This window comes from Labrus bergylta, chromosome 13, assembly GCF_963930695.1.
Source record: "Labrus bergylta chromosome 13, fLabBer1.1, whole genome shotgun sequence".
Classification (NCBI taxonomy): domain Eukaryota; kingdom Metazoa; phylum Chordata; class Actinopteri; order Labriformes; family Labridae; genus Labrus; species Labrus bergylta.
In genome coordinates, this window is record NC_089207.1 from 9,986,917 (window position 1) to 10,009,331 (window position 22,415).

Genomic DNA, 22,415 nt, shown 5'->3' on the forward strand with positions numbered 1-22,415 from the left:
AGGAACGTACAAAAAGAAAACACAAAACTGATTTAAAAATGGTTCTAATGATGCAAGCACTCTTTGATTTAGCTTAATTTTATAGTAAAAACACTTAGACATATTAAACACATTGATACTAAATAGGTTTTCCATGCATGTGTAAATCGACCAAATATCAATACACCATCTCCTGTTATAACTAACCCATAGAGCCAAAGACAAACTGGATATTTCCAACAAGTGGAGATGTTCTGTAGGGTGAATTATAATGCCAAATGAGCATTTTTATTCATTACAGACTGTTTATAATAATATCTATCTAAAAACGGAGTCTAGTTGCACTTTTGAACAGCCTGTGGAGGTATTTTCCACCTGAGCTTTGTGAACCCATCAGCTAACTGAACACCTGTGTGTCAGCCTCTTTGCCTCAGTCTTTGGCGCCACCAGGTGTTCCCAGAGGAGACTGTATCATAAGGTCTCAAGAACATGTTCATCAATACTTTAGTGCAGGGATGGGCAACTTTGTTCACAGCAAGGGCCACATTCATTTAATTCTCACTGCCAGAGGGCCAAATTGTGGGATACAAAAATGATTACAGTCAATTATGTCTCAAATTTAACTCAACATATACCAGTGATCAAATATTATTATGGATATATTTCTGGTTTTCATGATTTCATGGCAGATTTTGTCACATTTTCTTCATGTTTCCAATTAATTGATATGTAAAAATTGACCTGAGGGCCACGTTGAGGGTTGATGGGGGCCGCCAGTTTCCCACCCCTGCTTTAGTGTTTATCTAGTCTATGAAACTGAGGTTGAAGCAGAATATTTCTTAGTAAACAAATGACAAGAGGACAATCAAAGTCATAGTGTTAGTTCGCTAGTTTTTTAAAATGTTTTTCCTTCCATGTATTACTGCATTTATTTTACTACATCTTTAGAGTCGATATTAACTAACCACTCACAACCGTTTGCGTGGAATATAAAAAGTTTTAATCTTCTGTCTAATGTGATGAATGTTATTATTTATATTGTTTTTTTTGTGTATTAGAGAAGCACAGAACATTTTGTGGTGCAGTGTGCATTGACAATAAAGACATTTATTTATTAATTCAAACTGCAGAGGCAATGTGGTTAGAAAAACAAATAAGAACAGGGTTGGTTTTACATATTAATGTAGCCTTTATAGATTAACAAATAATGGCTTCGTTTATTGGCTCAAAAAAGTAAGTACTTAGATCTGTTAAACTTAGATTTATTGTTAGAAAAATTGCATTTAAAAAGCCTCAAGACGCAGGGCAAATTTGAATAATAAAAACATGACAATAAGGCAAGACACAACTCATCAGACCAAATATTTTAAAGGCTGAACAGAAAAACAGAAAGCCAGTTATTAATCGAAACATGATTAGATCTTAGATCATCTTTGATTATTCCTCCTGGGCCGTGAATGCATCACGCAAGTTAATCACGTGACAAAGACAACAAACAGACCGACCGACCGAGCGATCCTCTGGTTCTTTGAAACCACGCAAAAAAGTATTTTTCTAAAGACAAAAATAATGGACAGAGGCGACAACCCCAGCGCCGCGATATGTGGGTTATGTGGAGAGGCATACGCTCTGCCTGGTAGGATCTTTACATGTCATATCTAAGAAGTTTAACTTTGATTAAACCGTGTGTGAGCGGAGTCAGGAGCGGACTTGTGCGCTAGGTAGCAAACCAGTGTCAGCAGCTAGCTGTCCGGGTGAATTAACGAATGTATCAGGCAGACCCAGAAATAATGTATTTATATAAAAGATGTTAATTTACAACTCATTACCTTTACAATATTTCCCGGACGTTATGATTTTCTTCTGGGATTGTTACGTAAAGCGAAAGCTGTAAATCAAAACTGTTCATCCGTGACTGTGCGTTCATTTGGTGTCCGAACGGGTAGGAAACGGGAGTTTGCGAAGGTGAAAACCATAAAATAAAATGAAAATAAAGAATATAAAAACATTGGTGGAGAAAACTTAAGTACATGGCGCACAGTGTCGTCGAGTTGAATGACTTTGACACCATATTGAGCGGAAACAAAGCGGGCTCGACTGAAAAAAAAAAAAAGGGACGTTCAAGGTCAAAAACTTGTAGTCATTCAAGCGTTGGAGATCGACTTTTGGCTCATTTATATGTTGAACTACAACCTTCAAGTGTTGTCCATATAAACTAACTAAGATAAGTGAATTAAATTGCCAAGTACCTTCTCAATCTGTCAGTAGTCAGTACCTACTATCCGTGCTGTATTTTTTAAATTTATTTTGTTTAGCTTTGTTTAAGAAAAGTAATTCATTTATTTTGTTTAGCTTTGTTAAATAAATGTTAAATAAAAATGTTAAATAAATAAAATAAAAATGTTAAATAAAATAAATGTTTTGTTTAGCTTTATTCAAGAAGAGTAATTAATTTATTTTGTTTAGCTTTATTCAAGAAGAGTAATTAATTAATTTTGTTTAGCTTTATTCAAGAAGAGTAATGCACATATACAGTCAGGTAAACAAAAAAAAACAATATCACAATGTAAATCAAGTAAAAGGCAAATTAAATAACTAAATAACATACAGTAGCCTTCATAAAGGAAAGTACAAATGAAAGACAGTAATATACAGAATATAAAGTAAAATAAACCAATAAAGACATTTAAATAGTGAAATCATTATTTAAATAGAGGGGGAAAGGTTTTATAATAATGCAGACATTTGTTATATTTTCTGTTGTTAATTAAAAGTAGTGATTTCAGTCGGGACTTTAACTCTAGATTAAAAATTGATTCAATTAATCCACGCTCGTTTGTTTTGATTTGGAGGCGGACGTGACGTGACGATTTACGTTTAATTTCGCACAGCATTGTGGGTGGTAAAATACAATTAATTTCCTGAAAGCACGCATCCGATCCATACTGCATGAAACCCGGAAGTTAGTATCCATACTGAAATGTTCAGTACACTGAGGTGGACCCAAAAAAATGCATACTGAATGACCACGAAGGTTCAGTATACTGAAACTCCCTACTGAATAGTACGGACTGCCTACTGAACTGTGACAATTCGGGAAAGGGCCATAGTGTTGGAAATTGGTGGAAGTTACCATATTCTGAATTGAAGCCTGTGAATGCGCCTTAGAACGCACCGAGCACACCCTGAACACATCATTATCTCAGACCAATTCAGTTTTTAAGAAGTGAAGTTTGCTGCCTTGTAGGAAATTGCTACCATATCACGATAGATTGGCAGAGGCTATCTGCGTCCCCTATGAATAACCCCAGGAGAACAAAATGACTTCACTACTCACTGTTGGGAGCAAGTTTTGTACTTTGTTATTATCGAAGATTTTGTTTCTCGATGGACATTTTTATCCCATCAAATTATGCTCCCAGTTCAGAATCTATTTACGACACCACTACTCGCAGAAGGGGACGCATATTTTTAATGCTCTATAATACAACCTTCATTTAAGAATTTAGAGAAAGTATTTCTTGATAGACAAAAAGGCCTTATCAAATATGCTCCAGTCCCTGAACTGGACAGAACGTCATGGTAGTACATCTCGATGGGTTGCACCTTTGTTAAACTATGGAATGCTAAATGCTAGTTTGAAGCTTGACTGTTGCCAAGCAACCCAAACATTCTCCTCAAAGAGACGCTACTCTTGATTGGTTATTTGATTCATGTCTGATGCATTTTTAAAATACTAGAGACAAAGAGGGAGCGATAACAGACACTGATCAGACTCACATTTATGAGATGAGATTCAACTTTATTGTCATTACACAGATACAAGTATAGAGTAACGAAATGAGGTTTGGCATCTCACCAGAAGTGCAATAAGCAGAAAGTGCAAGAGTCTGTGCTATGTACAGTAATTACTAAATTTACAGATGTAGACTAAAAAGTGAATTATTGGGTATATATGGCTGGATTAATGGGATGCTATAAATATAAATAAATGCTATAAATATAAGTGTATTCTTCAGATTATAATATACAAATTGAGGTGCAGTGAGCATGCTATACTAGTTTACAGATAATATACAGAATATGGACAAATTTTACAGGTCGATAACTTATTGAGGTGATATGAACAAACTATAATACAATAATACAGGTGGATGAGAGATGTGTGTGTGTGACCAGGAGGAGTGGTGGGGGGATGATGGGTGAGAGGTGATGTGCAGGGTAAGGGGGGTCAGCAGGGGGGCGGAGTTCGGGAGGGAGAGAGAGAGAGAGAGACAGAGTTAAGAGTTCGGGGGGGGGGGGTAGAGTTCAGTAGAGAGACAGCTCTGGGGAAAAAAGCTGTTCCTCAGTCTGCTGGTTCTGGTCCGGAGGCTTCTGAAGCGCCTACCGGAGGGCAGGAAGGTAAACAGTCTGTGGGCAGGGTGGGAGGAGTCTTTAAGGATGCCATGAGCTCGCCGCAGACAGCGTTTTCTTTGGACGTCCTCAATGGCAGGAAGTGGACACCTTGTGATGCGCTGGGCAGTTTTTGCCACCCGCTGTAGCGCCTTACGGTCTGTGACAGAGCAGACCAACAGCATGTTATTTAGGAACATCTGAATATTATATTGTCATTGATCTGCCATGAAATTGCCTTTTCCATGAAGTTCATGCCCCTATTTGAATCAGTCCAAACTGATCAGGCCAACTCAATACATATTGTACATTTTGATTTATTGAAAAATGCATTTCTTAATGTTACAAAACATTTACTCAAATATAAAACAATTGTATTTTTTGTAGCTAGGTAAATTAGCAGATCAACTGAATCATAATGCCTAACGACTAGTTTGAACTGGTTCGTACCAAATTTATGTACCGGTACTTGAATCGATTTTGTGTTTTATTGATTACATTATTTCTTAAAACACATTGAATTGTCACAGGTGAAAGTCATACAGCTAGGTTTAGATATACAAATCTTGATAATTATTTTTACAAGAACATTTTCAAATGATTCCCAAACATCTTCGTACAAAGTCGGACAAAATGACAGCAATGATAATTCTTTACTTGTTTGAATCCTTATGCTTTCAGTGCTTTCCATAGTGTGGGATTGCCTTGTGCTTTTAAAATAAACAAGGAGGCAATGGGACAACATAATCTAGAAATGTACCTGCCTATGGTTTTGCACGCATAGATTAAACAGGAATAAATGCAATGCATTATTCCTCCCTGTCCATTATGTACTTTTTCTTTATTTTTTTAGAGGATGAAGTCGACGGCAACCTCCCTCGTGTGCTTCTATGTGGCCACATCTACTGCACATCTTGTCTGCTGTCCATTGAATGTGACAGTACCATTAGCTGTCCAGACTGTGAGGTAAATCATCTGTGATCTCACTCCTCCAGCTGGAGAGGGAAACATTTGTGATTTACATTCAAATCAAGGCTGCAAATGTTGAATTTGTTGGAACTAAATGGAACAAACCATCTCACTTTTCAGGTTGAATCGAACCTCCCTGAAGGCGGAGTGAACGCTATGCCAGAAGATAGCCGGATCATAGGCCTCATCTACACTGCCAAAATGAACAAGTTGAAAAGGTAAAGTTTGTTTTTGAGTGTCACACTGACCTAATTTGAAGTCCTCCTTGTTATATTTTTCAAAGTGATGTAAAAGAAAAAAATAGTGTTTACTTTTGTTTGTAATCCCTTGAAGCGATCGCTGTGAGAAATTCAAGTATCGCAGAAGGAACAAGTTAGTGTCCAAGGACGTGGTGCAGGTATGCTTTGTGTATCACAGGGGTTGTGGGGGGTAATGAGAGTTGTAAAGCCACAAAAGTTAATACTTATATTCAATTAGTCTCAAGCGGTTAAAAAAGCTAAAATTATACTTTGATCAGATTGCTCAAAATGTGTAATTTGATTATTCAGCCAGTGGATGTTGTGAAGACTGAGAGGGCTGTGGACGAGGCGTTGGTACAGGGAGCAGAAAATCACGCTCTTCTAGAAAACATCCATGAGGTAAAAAAACCGCTAGACGCCAACTCCTGCACACACCTTTTAAAACATCAATCTTTAAATGATTTATTCCTTTGTGAAAAAAGAAGAAAAACATCCTCAGTTTCATAAAAAGTAATCACGGCTCAAAATGTGTTCTATGTTTCATCGACAGACCCTGAAGACCGGTCTGGAAGAACAAGTAAAAAGTGACAGAGCTCGTCTAGAGATTGAGATAAAGCAAGCAGCAGACAAGGCTATACATGCTGTTCAAAAGTGGTATGGCTATACACACTTCAACATTATTAAACTACTGTGGGCAACTTTTGTATGAATGTTTTGCACTCTCTGTGAACAAAGACTGTCATGTCTTTTAGGGCGTTTTCACACACTGATCAAACGAACCAGACTTTGAGGCAAGCATACTCTGATCTGGGTCCTGGTCCCTAGTGTGAAACCACCCTTATTTATCCTGTCCTGCACACTAACAAATATTCTCTGAAAAAGAGAAATCACCTTGCTTGAGTTTGAAAACTGCCTCTTACTGTAAATGTATTTTATGGGAAACAAACAGTTCTGGTCCACGTGCTACAAATCACCTCATATGAATCGACAAGCACTAACAGTTTTATTCACTTGAAAACTACCCTAAAGCAAGTGTCCTGTTTGATTGAAGGTGTTGGAAGTATAAAAAGTGACAAATATTTTTACGATTGTATTTCTTTGTTGTCAACAGGAAGGATGTGCAGTTGAATCAGCTGTCGAAACTGGAGGCGCGGTTCTCTAACAGCCAAGCAGAGCTGTGCTGTGTCCAGGAGAGGATCAGGTCTCTGGGGATCGCTATGCAGATGGCCCGAGAAGTACGCAGAGTTCCCTTCCTTGTGAAATACTGCACCCTGGATAAGGTAGGAAATTCATTCATCCAGAGTACAATGCACAGTCAGAATCTATTTAATAGAATATTGTATGTAAATCCAATTTCTGTTGAATTGTGTGTGAAAAGTGTGTGTGTGTGTGTGTGCTTGATAGGTTTTGGAGACGTTGCAGGCTCCTGTGGACAAGCAGTTATTTGATATGGAATGCATTACTATGGGCTCTGGACTGAGGTTTGTCATAACAGCAGCAAGTGCGTTACATCAATGAAGCGTTAGTGTGTTGAAAAGACAAGCGCTGGACGGCCGCTGTATGCGACACTGCGTTGCTTTTTATTGCATGTTTTATATTTTGGATTGTATTTACTCCATGGAGCAAAGAGGATATTGGTGCAAGACACGATCCTTAGGGGGAAAAACTACGGGGAATATAATTTGGAAAAGAGCCCTTGCGACGTCAACAGCGCCTGTCTGAACAGTTAAATATTTTCAATTGAAAAGTTTGGAGGGGCCGCACAAAAATGGCAGAGCGCTCGTAAAAAAATGACCCTGGTGCTTTGCTTTTTTTTTCCGGGCAGCCGCCTGTTGCAGTGAATCTCTCTCCTCGTAGAAAACAATTGAAAAAAGATGTTGGCTCTCAGAAAAAACCAACGCGAGGTGGACATCATGCCTTAGGGAGACAGAAAAAGAAACGTGTGCATGCTGTGATTTATTTTTTTTGTACTAGAGATGCATGAAGTAGAAGAGCCTTACAAACCTGAGTGTCAAGCTGTGATTCACACTAATGGTTTTGATTTGTGCTTATGTTTGTTTTCAAGCTATATTTTCCAGCCAGAGAGTCTAAACCAGAACCTGGTGTTGTCTCTGAAAATGGATACAAGTTATCCAAAACGGTGAGTCTTATTGGCTCTATAAGAAAACACACTTGTTTTTATTCATGATGACAGAAAATAGTGCTGCTGCATTTTTTGATTTCTTCGTCTTCGAATTGCCACTGCTGCCTACTGCAGGTTTTTCTTTAGTTTTTCTTTCGTCTTTCTTTTACATCTAAATAATAAGTGTACATATATCTAAAAGACATTCTTCATGTACAGTTTATGGCACGTGTCATACGTCTTTTGAAAAAAAAAAAAGTCCTTATGCTTCTTTTTCTCAGCTTGTCTAGGTTTCCACCAAAAGGCGACCAGCCTGCAAACTCCAACAGGAAGTCCTCCTTGCAGCATGCAGAGACTGGGAACAGTAACAATATCTCACCCAGACACAACAAGCCCCTCAGGCCACAAAAACAGGACCAGGGGAGTCCGAGAGCCAAATGCTCATTGCCACTAGCGTTCTCTTCAAGCCAGAGACCTCGTCAGAGAGTGAACCTCTCCAACCGCAGCTCCCCCTCAGACCTCAGAAGTCCAGACGTGATCGTGGAGGAGATTATAGACGAGGGAAAAGGGCATGGTGTGTGTGTGTGTGTGTGTGTGTGTGTGTGTGTGTGTGTGTGTGTGTGTGTGTGTGTGTGTGTGTGTGTGTGTGTGTGTGTGTGTGTGTGTGTGTGTGTGTGTGTGTGTGTGTGTGTGTGTGTGTGTGTGTGTGTGTGTGTGTGTGTGTGTGTGTGCGTGCTCCTTCTTGGCGCCCTGTTTGACTTTTTTTGAAGATTGAAAAGAAATGAAATATCTCTTTTAAATGCTTTCTATCTGTGTGCAGCTCACCCACCCACTGGCCCTGAACTGGCTAATGACAAATGGAGAATCCAAAATAGAAGGAAAAATCTGAATCAGATTACCGGCAATAAGAGAAATGGTGGGGAGAAATTTAACACAAGTCCTGTAGTTGAATGTTTCTATAACTAACAATGTAAAACAAGAAAAACAACAATCTATAAACTCTCAAAACTCTGAAAACTCTTACCTCTGTCTCCCTCTCTTCTTTTCTTCTTACTCTTACCCCGTTCATCCTCATATTCCTCGTATGTCAAGCTCCTTCTTTTCATAAACTTGTCTTTTATTGAACCCGGAAACCTTCACCAAATTAGATTTTCTTTAGCCTGTGCATGTTTTCTCCCCCTCTGCCTCCTTTCTCACTTCATCCTTTTTCTCCTCCCCTAACCTGCTTTGCTCTTCCCTCATTTATGCCCTTGGCACCTTTCCTACCAACCCTATGATTCCTTTTTTCTTTTCTTCCCTTCTCTCCTCCCTACTCCTAACTATTCTCTTAATTGGTACTTATATTTGACACCAACATTTCCTCCCCCTCTCTTCCTTTTCCTGTTTTACCGTCCTAGTCACCCAGTGGGTTGTGGTCTCCCACATTTTGAACCCAAGTCACTTCTATGTCCGCTACGTGGCTGAGAAGAGGGAGAGCGAGTTGCTCTCCAGGAGGATTAACCACTTCTGCAGCAGGGAGAGTTGTCGCTTCACTTCCCGTGACAGAGTGGAGACTGGTATGTGTGAGTGTGTGGCCTCCATGTGATGGAGAAATAAGGAGAATTTGGAACATCCTTTAATCAATAGTGGTGGTTAGAGACTCAATATTTATCAGTACATACCAACAATCCTCTGTGAGTGGAGTGGAGTTATTTTTTTTCTCTCCTGCTCTTCAGGCTCCCTGATCTTTGTGAAGCAGAGGGAGGGACTCTGGTGTCGGGCCAGTGTGGTCGCACTCACACAGAGCGGATGTGCCGAGTCTGTTAAAGTCTGCCCAGTGTCCCAACTGGCCAGCATCAGAGTCTTCTTTATTGATGGTGGCCAAACCAGAAGCTTCACCATACAGAGGTACACACAATATTTTGACTCATTTTCTTTTTGCTGCCCTTTTCTTCATTTACAGCGTGTTTGTCAGTGGAGTGCTGTAAAGAGGCTGTAAAACACCCTTTGTTCTTTTTTTCCCCAGTGAAGAGGGATCCTCTGAGTCGTCACTAAAGGCAGTCAACAACCATCTGAGGAAGGTGTGTGAGTTTGGGCAAGCAGAGCTGGGTCAGTTTGCTCCTCAGGCCATCAGGTGCTCATTCAAAGACCTGGTCCCATATGACTTGGTAAGACCACTGAACTTTTAAATAGATTATGATCTACTTTTCTAAAATACTGTATTTGTTATTATTTTCAAAACAGTATTGTTGCGCTTCAAACACAGCATTTCAGAAAATAAAAGAAACATTGCAGCATAAATGATCTGTGTGATGTTATTTTAAGACGGATATCTCAGCGATGAAACCAACACAGAAACCAGATTTTACAACTCAATCATATCATTTAGAAAACAAATAAGCAAAAGTGTTTCAAAGTTAGGTTTAAAGTCACATATTCTTCTCCTCATCAACCAGTTTCAATCAGTCTCAGAGTTCCCCAAAACATGCATGTGAAGTTTCTTGTTCTAAATCCACTCTGATTCTATATTTGATCATGCCTATAAACCCCTCTATTTCAGCCCTGCTCAGAACAGGCTGTTTTTGTGTCTGTACCTTTAAATGTGACCACACCCCTCTCTGGAAGGGGCTTGTGTGGCTCTGGGTTTCTTGCTCCATGCCCTATTGTTTACGGTGAGAAGGCAGACTCAGGGCAGAACAAACACCTAGCTTTGGGAGTGTCAACCACCTGGGGGAGGGGTTACTACCCTTTGTGATGTCATGAAGGAAAAATCTCCAAACGGCCTGTTTGAGCACACACTTTCTGAAAAGTGGAGCAGGCAAATGCAACGAAATTTCGTTCTTATCTGCACTGTAAAGTACAAGTTTGAATGACAATAAGAAAGTCTAAGTCTAAAAGACGGAGAGGATGGACTTTTCTCATAATTGGGGGGTTTGTAGATGGACTAAGAAAAACATTTTGCATAATATGTGACTGGTTTTTAACACATCTGCTACTTTATGGAAAAGTCCTGTGGTGCTACTGTTTCTTAAACAGGTTACTATCTCTCCAAACATTAATTCAATATTCAAAATATGTCCTTGTACTAAACTGGATAACAGAAAATAAAAGAAAACACAATGCTATTTTTTTAAGGTAGACAAAAATACTTTTCATTTTGCCTGAGATTCTCTTCCTCAGCGGGCAGGGCAACCCGTTGAAGGGTGTGCAAAGCAGAAAATAATTGTTTGCTAATTTTAACCTTCTTGATTTTTTAGACAAATAATCAGAAGGTCGGAGTCAAAGGTTTCCTTTTTGATAGAATTACTGTTGTTATTTTTTTACATTAAAGGAAACAACATATTTTTGTTTTTGTGAAGTAGGGTTGCATTTTAAAATGTTAATTAATGTTTTGCAACAGAAGTAGGTAGAGGTGTGTGTGTGTGTATAAACTGTGTTTTTACTGAGCGTCTGTGTGTTTTTCTAGTCAAAGGGCTGGACTGAGAAGGCACAGGTGGAATTCCGCTCTGTGGTTGGCTCTGCGGCAGTGGAAATGCGTCCTTTGAGTCTGGACAGAGACTCTTTACTGGTGGACTTAAGAAAAGCTCCCATGGACCAGTCGAGTGATGTGCCAATCTCTATCAGAGAGTACCTCGTCTTCATTGAAGTGGCCAGGTGAACGCGAGTCTCTGAGAGTTAACAGAAAAATGTTAAATATTCACCAGATGTAATCGGATAGTGAAGAGCATTGAATTGATGAAAACAGATACTCTGTAATAACAAAGCCCAATCATGAAGTGGTCCTTACTTTGGCTGTTTTTATATTTTGCACATAGGTTTTATTCTCCAGTGTCTCTGGGCAGGAAGCCCCTATCGTACTACCCTCCTGTGTATCCCAAGGTCAACAAAGAGGTCAATGCTGTGGTGTCTCACATCAACAGCCCTGCTGACTTCTACATCCAGCTGGTGAATACGCACATAAAGAGACAGACATGCACTTTGGACAAACAAGGCTCAGATGCCAGGGATAATTATAGGTTAACAAAAGAAATAAAACTGTGTGTGCTAAGAAGGGAAAATGTGGTAGTGTCTAAAGGTCAGCATGTTGATGATGTCCCAGGCTGATATTTAAGACACTACCTCTGTGTTTTTACATTTATTTTTGTTTTGTTTTTCTGTCTCGACTGTAATTTAACCTCCCCACTTCTCCACCAGGCTGACAACATGGAGTTCTTTTTGCTGTCAGCGAAGCTCCAGGAGTGTTACAACGCGTCAACAGTGAGTGAAGAAGATGACCTCAAAGTCTACTGCCCTGTGATAGAACAGGCGTATGTCGCCCGCTTTGAGGACAAGCGGTGGTACAGAGCTCAAGTCGTAGGTGAGGGTGTGTCAATGAGTGTGTCACTGTTACAAACATGTATATTTTACATGTACGTATTTCTTATTTTCAGAACAATACTAATAGTGTAATGTCAAAGTTTTTTAAGCAGAGCGTGGGTGCAAAGCTGCTCCCTCAGTCAAATAAGCTCCAGCTCATCATAGTCTGCTCCTATAATTTATAACTTTAGATTGATATAAGTTGCTTGTACATATAGTGACTTAAGTAAAGTAGCTGAATACTCTGAAGTAATATTTTGTGTGTGTGTGTTTGATCTAGGTCTTCCTGGGGGAAGAAAAGTGGAGGTGCGCTATGTGGACTTTGGCAATAAGACAATCTTATCTGTCAGTGATTTGAGGAAGATCAAGGACGAGTTCTTTGCACTTCCTTCAATGGTGAGTAAATCATCTTGTGACCGATACTTTTCACTCTTGACACCTGCTGTGAGTTTCCTGTAATGATGAGATCACGCTTTTCTTTAATCAAGCCGCTTTGTGGTGCAGACTGGCTGTTAATTTCTGAGAGAAGTTCGGTGACACAAAAAAACGGCCAACATCAGTAACTTTACTGTTTCCTTAAGAAATTTTCAACTTTATTAATAAGTTAAGTTACATTACAACTACTGCCTAATGTAACCCTAAGAAGTTCCTTTGACATAAATCTAAATTATTTCTACATTTCACTGATATGATTTGTGTCTGCGTCACAGTTTTCCTAATGTCTGATACTTTGATACGCTTTGATACTATGTGTATTCAAACAATATAAATCAATTTTTTTAGGATTTATTGTATGGGAGAGTACCGTAGCTTTAAAAGAAAGAAGTTCTTTAGTCATGCCGATCTCTGGCCATGCAATTTCAAAACGTTTTGTGCCTTCATTGGAGAGACGGGACAGTGGATAGAGTTGGAAATCAGGGAGAGAGAGAGAGAGAGAGAGAGAGTGGAGAATGACATGCAGGAAAGGAGCCACTGATCGAACCTGAACCTCGGCCGCCCGCTTCGAGGACTACAGCCTCTGCACATAGGCCACACAAACCAGCATGAGGTCCACGGTGCTCATGAGAGCCGTCTCTAAATTGCACAAATACACTGGGAAGATTTTTTGGGTAATTAAAAAAAAAAAAAACCTAATATAAGGTAACTAGGACTTGTATTTTTGTTGCCATATCTAAACAGTTAAACAGGAAACTCTGGTATCATTACATCCCTAACACCTGCGCTTATTAATGAGAGCAGTTTTCTTGCATGTTATCATAGAGAAAAAAGTTTTCTAATAATCCCGTTGCGCAAAATTTGATTTATTTTTGTACAGCAATACCCAATACTGGCTGCCTAGTATTTGTATTTGTGATGCTGTTCTATCGAGACAGGTATCGATATTGTTTGTTTTTACTAGAAACGTATAGAAGTTGACCCTGATGTGCGTTTGAATTTAGTTTGGTTTAGTCAGTTGGAAGTCTCTTTTGCTGTCCAGGCTATACAGTGCTGTTTGTCAGATGTGAGACCTGTGGATGGAGAGAGCTGGACTGAAGCCTGCACCGACAGATTCATCAGCCTGGCTCATCAGAAACTGGTCACTATTGTTGCCACAGGTAGTGTTTGCATGTGACTGCAGGTTTATCAAACTCTGAGCTTCTTTTTTTCTTCTTCAAATTCAAATTAATCAAATTCCCTTTTTTGTTCTCTGGGTTTATTTTTTCCCTCTCTTCATCCCTGTAGGACCGGTCCTTAAGTCGAAGCCTCTGCCAGTCAAACTGTTTGAGAGCGGTCTGAACGGGCCACTCGCTAACATAGCCGAGCTGCTGGTCCAAGACGAGCTCGTCTGCTTCAAAGAGGAGTAAGAATGGCCTCTACAAGTGCTGAGGAAAAAAAGCCACTATTATATATGTTGATCTTTATATGTATGGTGGTATTAAGAACACATGTAATTTTGCAGTCCGATATGAGAAGGCAGAGCAAGGAACAGTTATCTTCTCATCAGTAATGTCATCTACAAATAGTCAGAGTCATGCTTTAGGAAAAACAATTCCTAGTTTGGCTTTGTGTACTTTCTTATTGTACTATTATTTTATCTAAAACTCTCTACTCTCCCTCTCCCTCGCTTTTCATTTCTCCTCTTCTTCATTGCACGTTGTCGTCATTTCACCTCTTGTTCTCTATTCACTGTCGCCTCTTATTCCTCTTCTGCCTCTTTGCAGACCTAAGTCAGAGAACTCCAGGCCTGCGGGTGATGACTCCGCCATTTGGGACCCTCCACTTGAGCTTGATGCGGCTCCAGAGGGCGTTAGTACCCCGGACCAGAATACCAGCGGAGAACAGAATGTGGAGCCGGTGGAGTTTGAGCCTCAGCTGAAGCTTCCTGCCAACCTCAAAGATCTGAAAGTCAGAGTGAGCCATGTCAGTTCACCGAGCAGTTTCTACGTCCAGCTCACCCAGTACGACTCTCAGCTCAAAAGGTCAGTAGGACACAACGGTTTACATATCCTGAAGGTACACGCTTGTAGTGAAGTACACAGTATATGCTTTGAACACTAACTCCTCCTACTTCAACTAAAACAACTACCAACCAAAGGAAAAGTTTGCAGTTTCCAGCATCTTAAGTACTTTAATCTACTTATTCTGCCTCGTATTTTTGAACATCTATACTTCATTTTATTTTATTTTTTTAGAAGCGTTAGCGGGGGAAATTAGATTTGAGTGTCTTCTTGGACTGGAGAATTTATGATTTTAATTTTTCCCTGTTCTTCCTGAGATAACAGAAAAAGTTATGATGCTGATTATTTGATGCAGATCTACACACTTTGTTAAGTTTGCTTGGCTAATATTTTTGCTGTAATATTGTTACACACATCCCTACGTGTTTGTTTTAATTCTAAAACAATTAGCTAAATATGAAGGGGGTCATTTCAACAAAAAATCTAATCTAAAAAACTAATCTTTTTTACTTACTCTTAAACATTTAAAGTAACAAGAGCATATTCTCCTGGCTTCAAGATGTTTGAAGCAAATTAAAAACTTTGATTATTTCTTGTTTGTTTTTTTTACAGGATGTGTGAGCTGGTAAGGAAGGAGTGTGCGCTCATGGAGTCCGACGATGATGCGGTGTGGAAGGCAGACGTGTACTGTGCTGCTCAGATTAACGGGGTTTGGGAGAGAGGGCAGATCTGCTCTGACATCACATCCAGCAAGATTGCAGAGGTAATAAAAACCTTTGCTCCAAAAAGTAGAATTTGCTTTTCTACATATCAACTTTTCAGCCATTCAATGCCAGCACATGAAATGTAAAGTTGTTTGTTTGATTTTGTTTCTGGTGTATTGGACATTATTTGTCCAGATATGTGAAAAAACAGGCATAAAGACAGACAGATTACTTCCCTTATAGGTGATGTTTTAAAATGTTTGCTGTCTCTCCCCATCTCTCGGCCGGCTGGTACCAGGTTCTGCGCTGTGACCATGGAAACAAGGTCAAGGTCCACGCCAGCAACCTGCGGACGCTGCCATCGTACTTGATCGGTTCTCTGGCGCTGGAGTGCACGCTGACCGACATCAGGTAAAAACTGTGACAATGATGAAATAAAATAAAAAGACACGCACATCCCTCAGAGGGTGGCGGATCATAAAAACAACAAAAAGGTAAGGAGAGAAAAACAAGATCTGCACACCTAGAAGCTCCAACATGCTCTACCTCAGAATAAATCCTTCAGACGGGAGCTTCTCGATGTGCAGATCTTGTTTTGCTTTCCTAAAAGCAGTCACAGTCTCTCTCACACACACACACACACACACACACACACACACACACACACACACACACACACACACACACGTCTTCAGTCGTACACTAACACACATACATACAGCATGTATAAAAGACACAAACTTAGAGCAACGACCAGATTTGTGGTTTGACAATATCAGGGTTTTATTTTGAAAATTGGAAAGTTAAAATGTTCAGTATGTTTGATTGTTTTTTTTTATTGAATATGGCATATCCTAATCCATATTTAGTCTCTTCATTAATATTGAATTGTTGTTCTTCTGTTGTCTGTATGTGGCAGTGCTGATAATAAACAATGTCCTTAAAAGGTGTTCACACTAATTGTTTAAACAGTGTATGCATGTATGAAACTCTTTCTTCTTTTTCACTCTTTTATTATTCACTCTTTTATGTCTTTGACTTTTTCCTCACTCCCCTTTCTCTCTTTCAGGCCAGCAGGGGGCCGATCCACCTGGACCGCTACAGCCTGCGATTTAATCTCCTACTACCTGACCGGAGCCTCGGCTGTTATGACCATCAAGGTCCTCTCTACCTGCTGATATTTCTGCCTCATTCTAAATGATCCGAATGCATTTTTTATGATGTATAGTTTCTCAAAGTAGATGCCTTACTTCAGTTACTCCACCTCTTTATATTCCTCCCTCTCCTCTATGCGACTCTTTTCTTTGTTGCTGTGATGACCTAGTTCCTTCTCTTGTCTTCTAGGAGCTGACGGATGAGCGTCCACAGCCCGTCATTCTGTTCTGCTCCAATAGGATGGGACAGTTTGTCAGCATTGCAGACTTTCTGGCCAGTGAGGGGCTCGCCCTGCGGGAGAGGAAACCCAGGTCTGGTTGTGTCTTGTTTCTTTTAATTCACAGATCTTAAATGACATAAGCAGCCTGTCTATACCGTCTAAATGTAATTTTTCTTCACAACCACCTTATTGGGCTGCTTCTAACGTTTTCTTATGTTGTTCGAAATTTGAACTGAATTCTTTCAGTGTTGTGTTTTCCCTGAAGTAGTATCAAATTTCTGAAACAACTTGTTTTATTAGTAAGGATTTTAGAGCCTTAATTCTTCATTTTCAACAAGCCATTCTTTGAGCCAATACCATTTGTTTTCTAATTACATTTTCTTCTGGGGCAGGGGGCTGATGTGCCCCATGTACATCTGTAGTCCTCCAAGTGGACTGCCCGGGTTCAAGTCCGACCTGCGGCTCCTTGCCCGCACATCATTCCCCCCCCTCTCTTTCCTGTTTTCCTTCTCTATCCACCGTCCTACCTACACAAAGGCAAAGCCTTGAAGTACACTCCATTATCTGAAGTGTGAATCTGTTTTCTTGCAGAGACGCTGAAGATCAAAAGCCACAAGAGGCTGATGCGCCGTCTCCAGTGAGCGTGAAACAAACTGGTGGTCCTGATGGAGACAAAAAAAACACACCATCAGCTTGCAGCCTTCTTCCTATCCCTGATCAGTCCTCCCTGGTCAGCGGTCCGACCCACCCAAAACCTGCCCCCCGGATCATCATGTCTGCTGAGAAGGTGATGACATCACACTCTCTGTAAATACGACAACAAATGCAAACGGTTCTGCATCTTGTCTAGTAATACATTTTGTTGGGTGCGAAAGTAAAAATAAAAACCAATCCGTAACCACCAATCTGTAACACATTTTTAATTGTCAGACCTCTCAGATCAAGGTCTGCTTTCTGTCCCCAGAGTGAAAACTTTGTACAGAGAGGTGGTGTTCAAGTTTTAATGAACCATTTTCTGGGAATGTAATTAATAAAGACTTTTCTGTTTTGCCAGTACCAGCTATGAAAACTAAATGTAGGACTTAAAAGTATGTTGCCCTGAAAGTAATGCTACAGAGTCATTTCATTCACCTGTTTTATCTCTTGAAGCTGATTTTATCTTCTTTATTGTTTTACTCACTTCTATATTTTTGTAAATCACTTTCAAAAATACTTTTTGTTGAATAAACTAAAAGTGTTTGTGAAAATGTGTGCAGTAATTATCCATAGCTCAGGTTGTATTCTTTATGTGTGTGTGTGTGTGTACAGGTGAAAACTCAGTTGTACCAGCCCCCGGAGCTGCCATGCCTCGGTCACATCCAGACTAGTGTTTCTGCCATCGGAGAGGACGGCATCATTTACGCCAGAACGCAGAATGCAGGTACAAATCAGAGCACACCTGTTTGTTCAATAACTCTTGATTGTAATTGTGCTTACAACACGCTTTACTCAAACTCAAGCAGCATCCACCGCTTAACAATTAAAGTGCAACCAATTTGACCCACGACCCTAATGTGGAAACCAAACGAAGACATTCTTTGCTCAAAATAATTTCACATAATTATCGTCAGTAAAAGTCAAACTTAGCTGCCTAGCCACCTAAAGCATTCAAAAAGACGCATCTTTATCAGCCATCTTATTTTAATTTTAGAGAGGGGGAATGGCAGATGAAATAACAGTGTATTCTGTCCAAACTGTGTGTGTGTTTGTGTGTGTGTGTGTGTGTGTGTGTGTGTGTGTGTGTACTGTTGGGTTCAGAGTGTCAGCTGGAGCCGCTCAGGGAGAGGATTCAGAAGAGCATGAAGACTTTGCCCAGACAGAAGCCCTACACCTGGAAGTCGGTGCTGGGCTGTGCCGTCATCGGATCGGACATGTTGTGGTATCGAGGACAGCTGCTGGAGGTGCTGGGGGGACACGTTAAGGTCAGGAACACACACACACACAAAAACACACAAAAACCAATCCTCTCCCAGTAACTTTGGACGGAGCTTTCAAGAACTTTTTAAATAGATTCAACAAATATCCGTCCATACATTTTCTTTTCAAAACATGTTGATATCTTTTTTTTTTTATTTATTACTCATCATTATTTCTGATTTCTTCTATTGAGTAGACTTTAATTACCAACATTTGATTGATGGATATATGAAAATATGGAGATAGAGATTGGTTGGTAGTTATAAACAGTGCGATTATTGGGATTAGATTTATAGATCAACAGAAATAGATGTAGATACAGCAGCAGTACCTCAATATGTTCAGAACCTGTCAACTTTAGTTCTATGTTTGACCTATACGACCCATTTAAATTCATCTTTGTTCATCATCTGTGATGTGAGAACTTCCTGTTTCCACTTTATAAACAGATTCAATATTTTATCATCGAGGAGCCTTTAGCCTCTTTCTCCTGGTTTACATGATATGATACAACTTTAACATTTTGTTCGCTGCCTGAAGCAAACCAAAAGCTCTTTCTGCTGATGTGGTGGAACATATCTGTAAGTCTGAAGAGTAAATCGTTCTCTGTTTGTGTTTGTGTGTGTGTGTGTGTGTGTGTGTGTGTGTGTGTGTTATCAATATCAAAGGTACAATACGTGGATTACGGTCTGGTGGAGAACATCCCGGTGGTCCATGTGTACCCGATGCTGCTGTGTGACGATGTTCCTCAGCTCTGTATGCCCTGCCAGCTGCACAGCATAAACCCTGTAAGTGTGTCAAGAGGATCAGCTAGCGCCTAAATATTCTGGACAAAGAGAGAGTGAAACAAAGTCTTGGCGTGAAGGTTCATTTAGAAGACTTTCAGAGCAGTCAGCTTCAGCTTCTGGGGCTTACGCTCCCCAAAGTTTGATACCCTCTTTATTGATATCACAAAATGTTTACTCTTATTTAAGAAGAATTCAATGATCACTCTCATCTCTCTGTCTCTTCAGGTTGGTAGTCGGTGGCACCTCGACGCTGTGGCCTTGCTGAAGGAGTTGTTGCTGAACCGTTGTGTGGACGTGCAAGTCATGGTAGAATAAAATACTTAACCTTTTTACAGTTTCACACCTGAATACGTTAACTATCAATAGAATAAAAACATCAAGTAAAATACCCAATGTGTAAAGGAGTGTTTCTATCTGTTAGGAGCTGCCGTCTGACCCGAGGGGGCCACTAGCGGTTGAGATCTTCCTAGACGGGATGAGCCTCAGCCAGATCATGTGTCACCACGAACACGCCTCCATGGAGCGCCCAGTTCCAGCACAGAAGGTTTGTGTTCCATCGAAGTGTGTTGTTTTCCTGAAACTAAGAAAATCTGACCAAACGTCATCAATAAGGAGTGTGTTTCTCTGCAGGGACGTGGCATGATAATTCCTCCTCCTCTCCTGGACGATTGGGACATCGACACTGAGGTATTGTTCTAAATCAGCGACTCACTTTGTATCAAACCTTTTCGTCTTTTCCTACTTTTACTTCACTGGATTTTTGGGTAAGACACAAAGAATCACCTCAAAAGGAACCATTCGGGTATTTTATTGCTAAAGAAAGATAAGAAATAAAACTGTCATCACTGAAAGACGGAGCCGTGAAATCAGACGACGTGTTTCAACGACTTTTCCAGCATTGAACAGTCAACCCCGGACTTTTACAGGCATACAGACATTTTAGGGTTGAGTAACCTTAAGACTGATATCGATGTTTTTGTTCAGGGTCTGCGGGACCCAGAGGAGCCGATGCTAGGGCCCTTCATGTACCCACAACTGCCGCAGGAAGGAGAGCACTTCAAAGTCAGAGTGATGCACCTGTGGACCCCAAATGAGGTTACTATGATCTACTGAACAACTTGCATCCATCAAGTATAAGATTATAAATTCAAATGAAGGAGTGGCGTCGATGCTATAATTGAAATAAAGTCATGATTTCAGGATAATGTCCAGAAGATGGATCAGTATTGTCCAATATACTAAAGTATGAATGATGAGGTCCTATACACTCTAGAGTCTTGTTTTCCCCCCTGAAATTCCTTTAAAGCTGCATGGATCATCAGAATCAGATTACTGGGACATTTGAGCTCAAGTCATTATTCATATTGTTGGTACTCCTAATAACATCATCTCTGTCTCTCTGTCTGTCGATCAGCTGTTCCTGTGGCCTTTGGAGGGAAGTGGCGATGTGGAAGTGGACGGAGAGACTCTGGATGAGGCTCTGACCAGAATCAATGAGGACATCAACGGTCTGCCTCGACTCAGCAGCTTCCCTCACGGTAACATGATCATGAGATGGGGAGGGGAGAATAAACGCATTTCAAAAGATTAAATATTAAATTTTTACCTGAAATAATAGAATAGAAAAGAGTATTCACCAAACTAGTATAACTTGATTGTATTAAATTGGGGTTCATGTATCTGTTGTTCGTTGAATTTATAGTTCTTAAACAGATATAAGAAATTAAAGAGAGGTGTTTTTTTTTTAACGGATGGTCAAACGTTTGAGTAGATGTTTAGTGGTAGACAAAACCGAAAATATGAACTGACTTTATGACTGTTTTGTTTTGTGCAGGCAGCCCGTGTCTGGCAGAGTACAGTGACGGGCAGTACTACAGAGCAAAGCTGATCAGGATCACCAGCGTGGAGCCCGTCAAGATCCTGGTCCAGCACGTCGACTTCGGCTCTGACGACACTCTGCCCCTGAGCAGGTATGAACTTCTCTCACAGCAGGAGTATTCAGATACTAGACTTAGACTGAGTTACTTTTATATACACTTACCTAAACCTAGCATCCTGGAGTCACCTTCATCATTATCATAAAAATAAATCGTAAAAGTAAAGGAGATTATTTCCATAAATGTACTCTGAACTTGTTGGTTTGGATCTCATCGATCTCTGAAGCCTCTGGACTCTGGCATCAGGTGGAGGTGTTGTTAATCTGCTAGGTTTTTATCAGAGATTCTGTCACTTCCCAACAGGCTGCGTCAGATGCCGGCAGAGCTGCTGGGCTTTCCGTCAAGGGCGCTCAAGGTCAAAGTTGCCGGCTTCAAGGCTCCAAATGTCAAGCTGGAGGAAGGCATGCTGCCCTACAGCCCCGGCTGGAGCGTGAAGGCTACGATGGCCATGATGGACCTGTTACACAGCAACATCACAGCCTCTGTTGTGGTAAGGAGTCATCATTATGTTTCCCTGACTCTGTGTTGTTACTTGATCTGAAATATGTAGAACTAGTTATGTACAGGGCGCCGGTTTAGCTCAGTTGTCAGATTGTGTGCCTCATGTAGAGGCTACCTCCCTTGACGTTGCCTGTTAAAGTTCATCGTTCCTATTTAAATTTAAATTCAAAGTTCTGCATCTTGAACTTCTAGCTTAGACGTGACTGTTTTACATCGAGGGTCTTGATGCCTTCCTGTGCCCTTCTTCTTGTCTGTTCAGGCGCAGGAACCAGAGCTCACAGTGCTTCTGTACAATGAGGAGGAAGAGCTGGTGCATCTGTCTCTGGTGAGCAGGGGACTGGTTGAACTCGCCTGAAAGCAGAGCAGAGTCGTGCTGTTTTGTTCATATCTTCATTTTGTTGCCGTTTTAAGTTTTTAACTGTCCCACATATTATGTCAACCTTTACTTTCACTATGTTCCTGTAATAACAGAGATTTACTTTGAAGTTTGGCTGTTGTGTTTGAGTGAGCCGCGTTGACTTTGCACTTAGTTTTTTCTGGTCTTTTGACTCGTGTGAGACGACTTGTTTGTGTGAAGGTGAGATTAAATCTTCCAATGCTGGCTGACGTGTCTGCGGGTTTCTTTGAGAATAAATACCTGGAGTTCCTTTGCTGTTAACAATTATTGAAAAATCAATGAA

General features: G+C 40.4%; 1 protein-coding gene across 1 annotated transcript; it reads left to right on the forward strand.

Annotated features, from left to right (window-relative positions):
• The first annotated feature begins 1,487 nt into the window (after positions 1-1,487).
• On the forward strand, positions 1,488-22,336 carry rnf17 (ring finger protein 17). Its single transcript, XM_065962194.1, has 37 exons — positions 1,488-1,615; positions 5,225-5,337; positions 5,461-5,558; positions 5,674-5,737; positions 5,889-5,978; positions 6,130-6,233; positions 6,691-6,859; positions 6,984-7,060; positions 7,645-7,719; positions 7,983-8,275; positions 8,522-8,617; positions 9,099-9,257; positions 9,417-9,588; positions 9,707-9,848; positions 11,147-11,334; positions 11,496-11,625; positions 11,875-12,037; positions 12,317-12,432; positions 13,514-13,631; positions 13,759-13,876; positions 14,238-14,495; positions 15,087-15,237; positions 15,477-15,589; positions 16,248-16,338; positions 16,523-16,644; positions 17,145-17,340; positions 17,862-17,973; positions 18,351-18,514; positions 19,178-19,297; positions 19,523-19,603; positions 19,719-19,841; positions 19,928-19,984; positions 20,282-20,392; positions 20,712-20,835; positions 21,132-21,267; positions 21,538-21,724; positions 21,995-22,336. Exons 1-37 carry the CDS (start codon positions 1,549-1,551, stop codon positions 22,088-22,090), a joined length of 4,794 nt encoding a protein of 1,597 aa, XP_065818266.1. The 5' UTR covers positions 1,488-1,548; the 3' UTR covers positions 22,091-22,336.
• Positions 22,337-22,415: the final 79 nt, after the last annotated feature.

What these genes read in the sequence shown, in the direction of transcription:
- rnf17 (XM_065962194.1), top strand. Translation starts at nt 1,549, where the DNA reads ATGGACAGAGGCGACAACCCCAGCGCCGCGATATGTGGGTTATGTGGA. An exon ending in TACCGGCAATAAGAGAAATG is followed by an intron (nt 8,618 to 9,098) that starts GTGGGGAGAAAT and finishes TTACCGTCCTAG; the next exon opens with TCACCCAGTGGGTTGTGGTC. An exon ending in AGAAGCTTCACCATACAGAG is followed by an intron (nt 9,589 to 9,706) that starts GTACACACAATA and finishes TTTTTTCCCCAG; the next exon opens with TGAAGAGGGATCCTCTGAGT.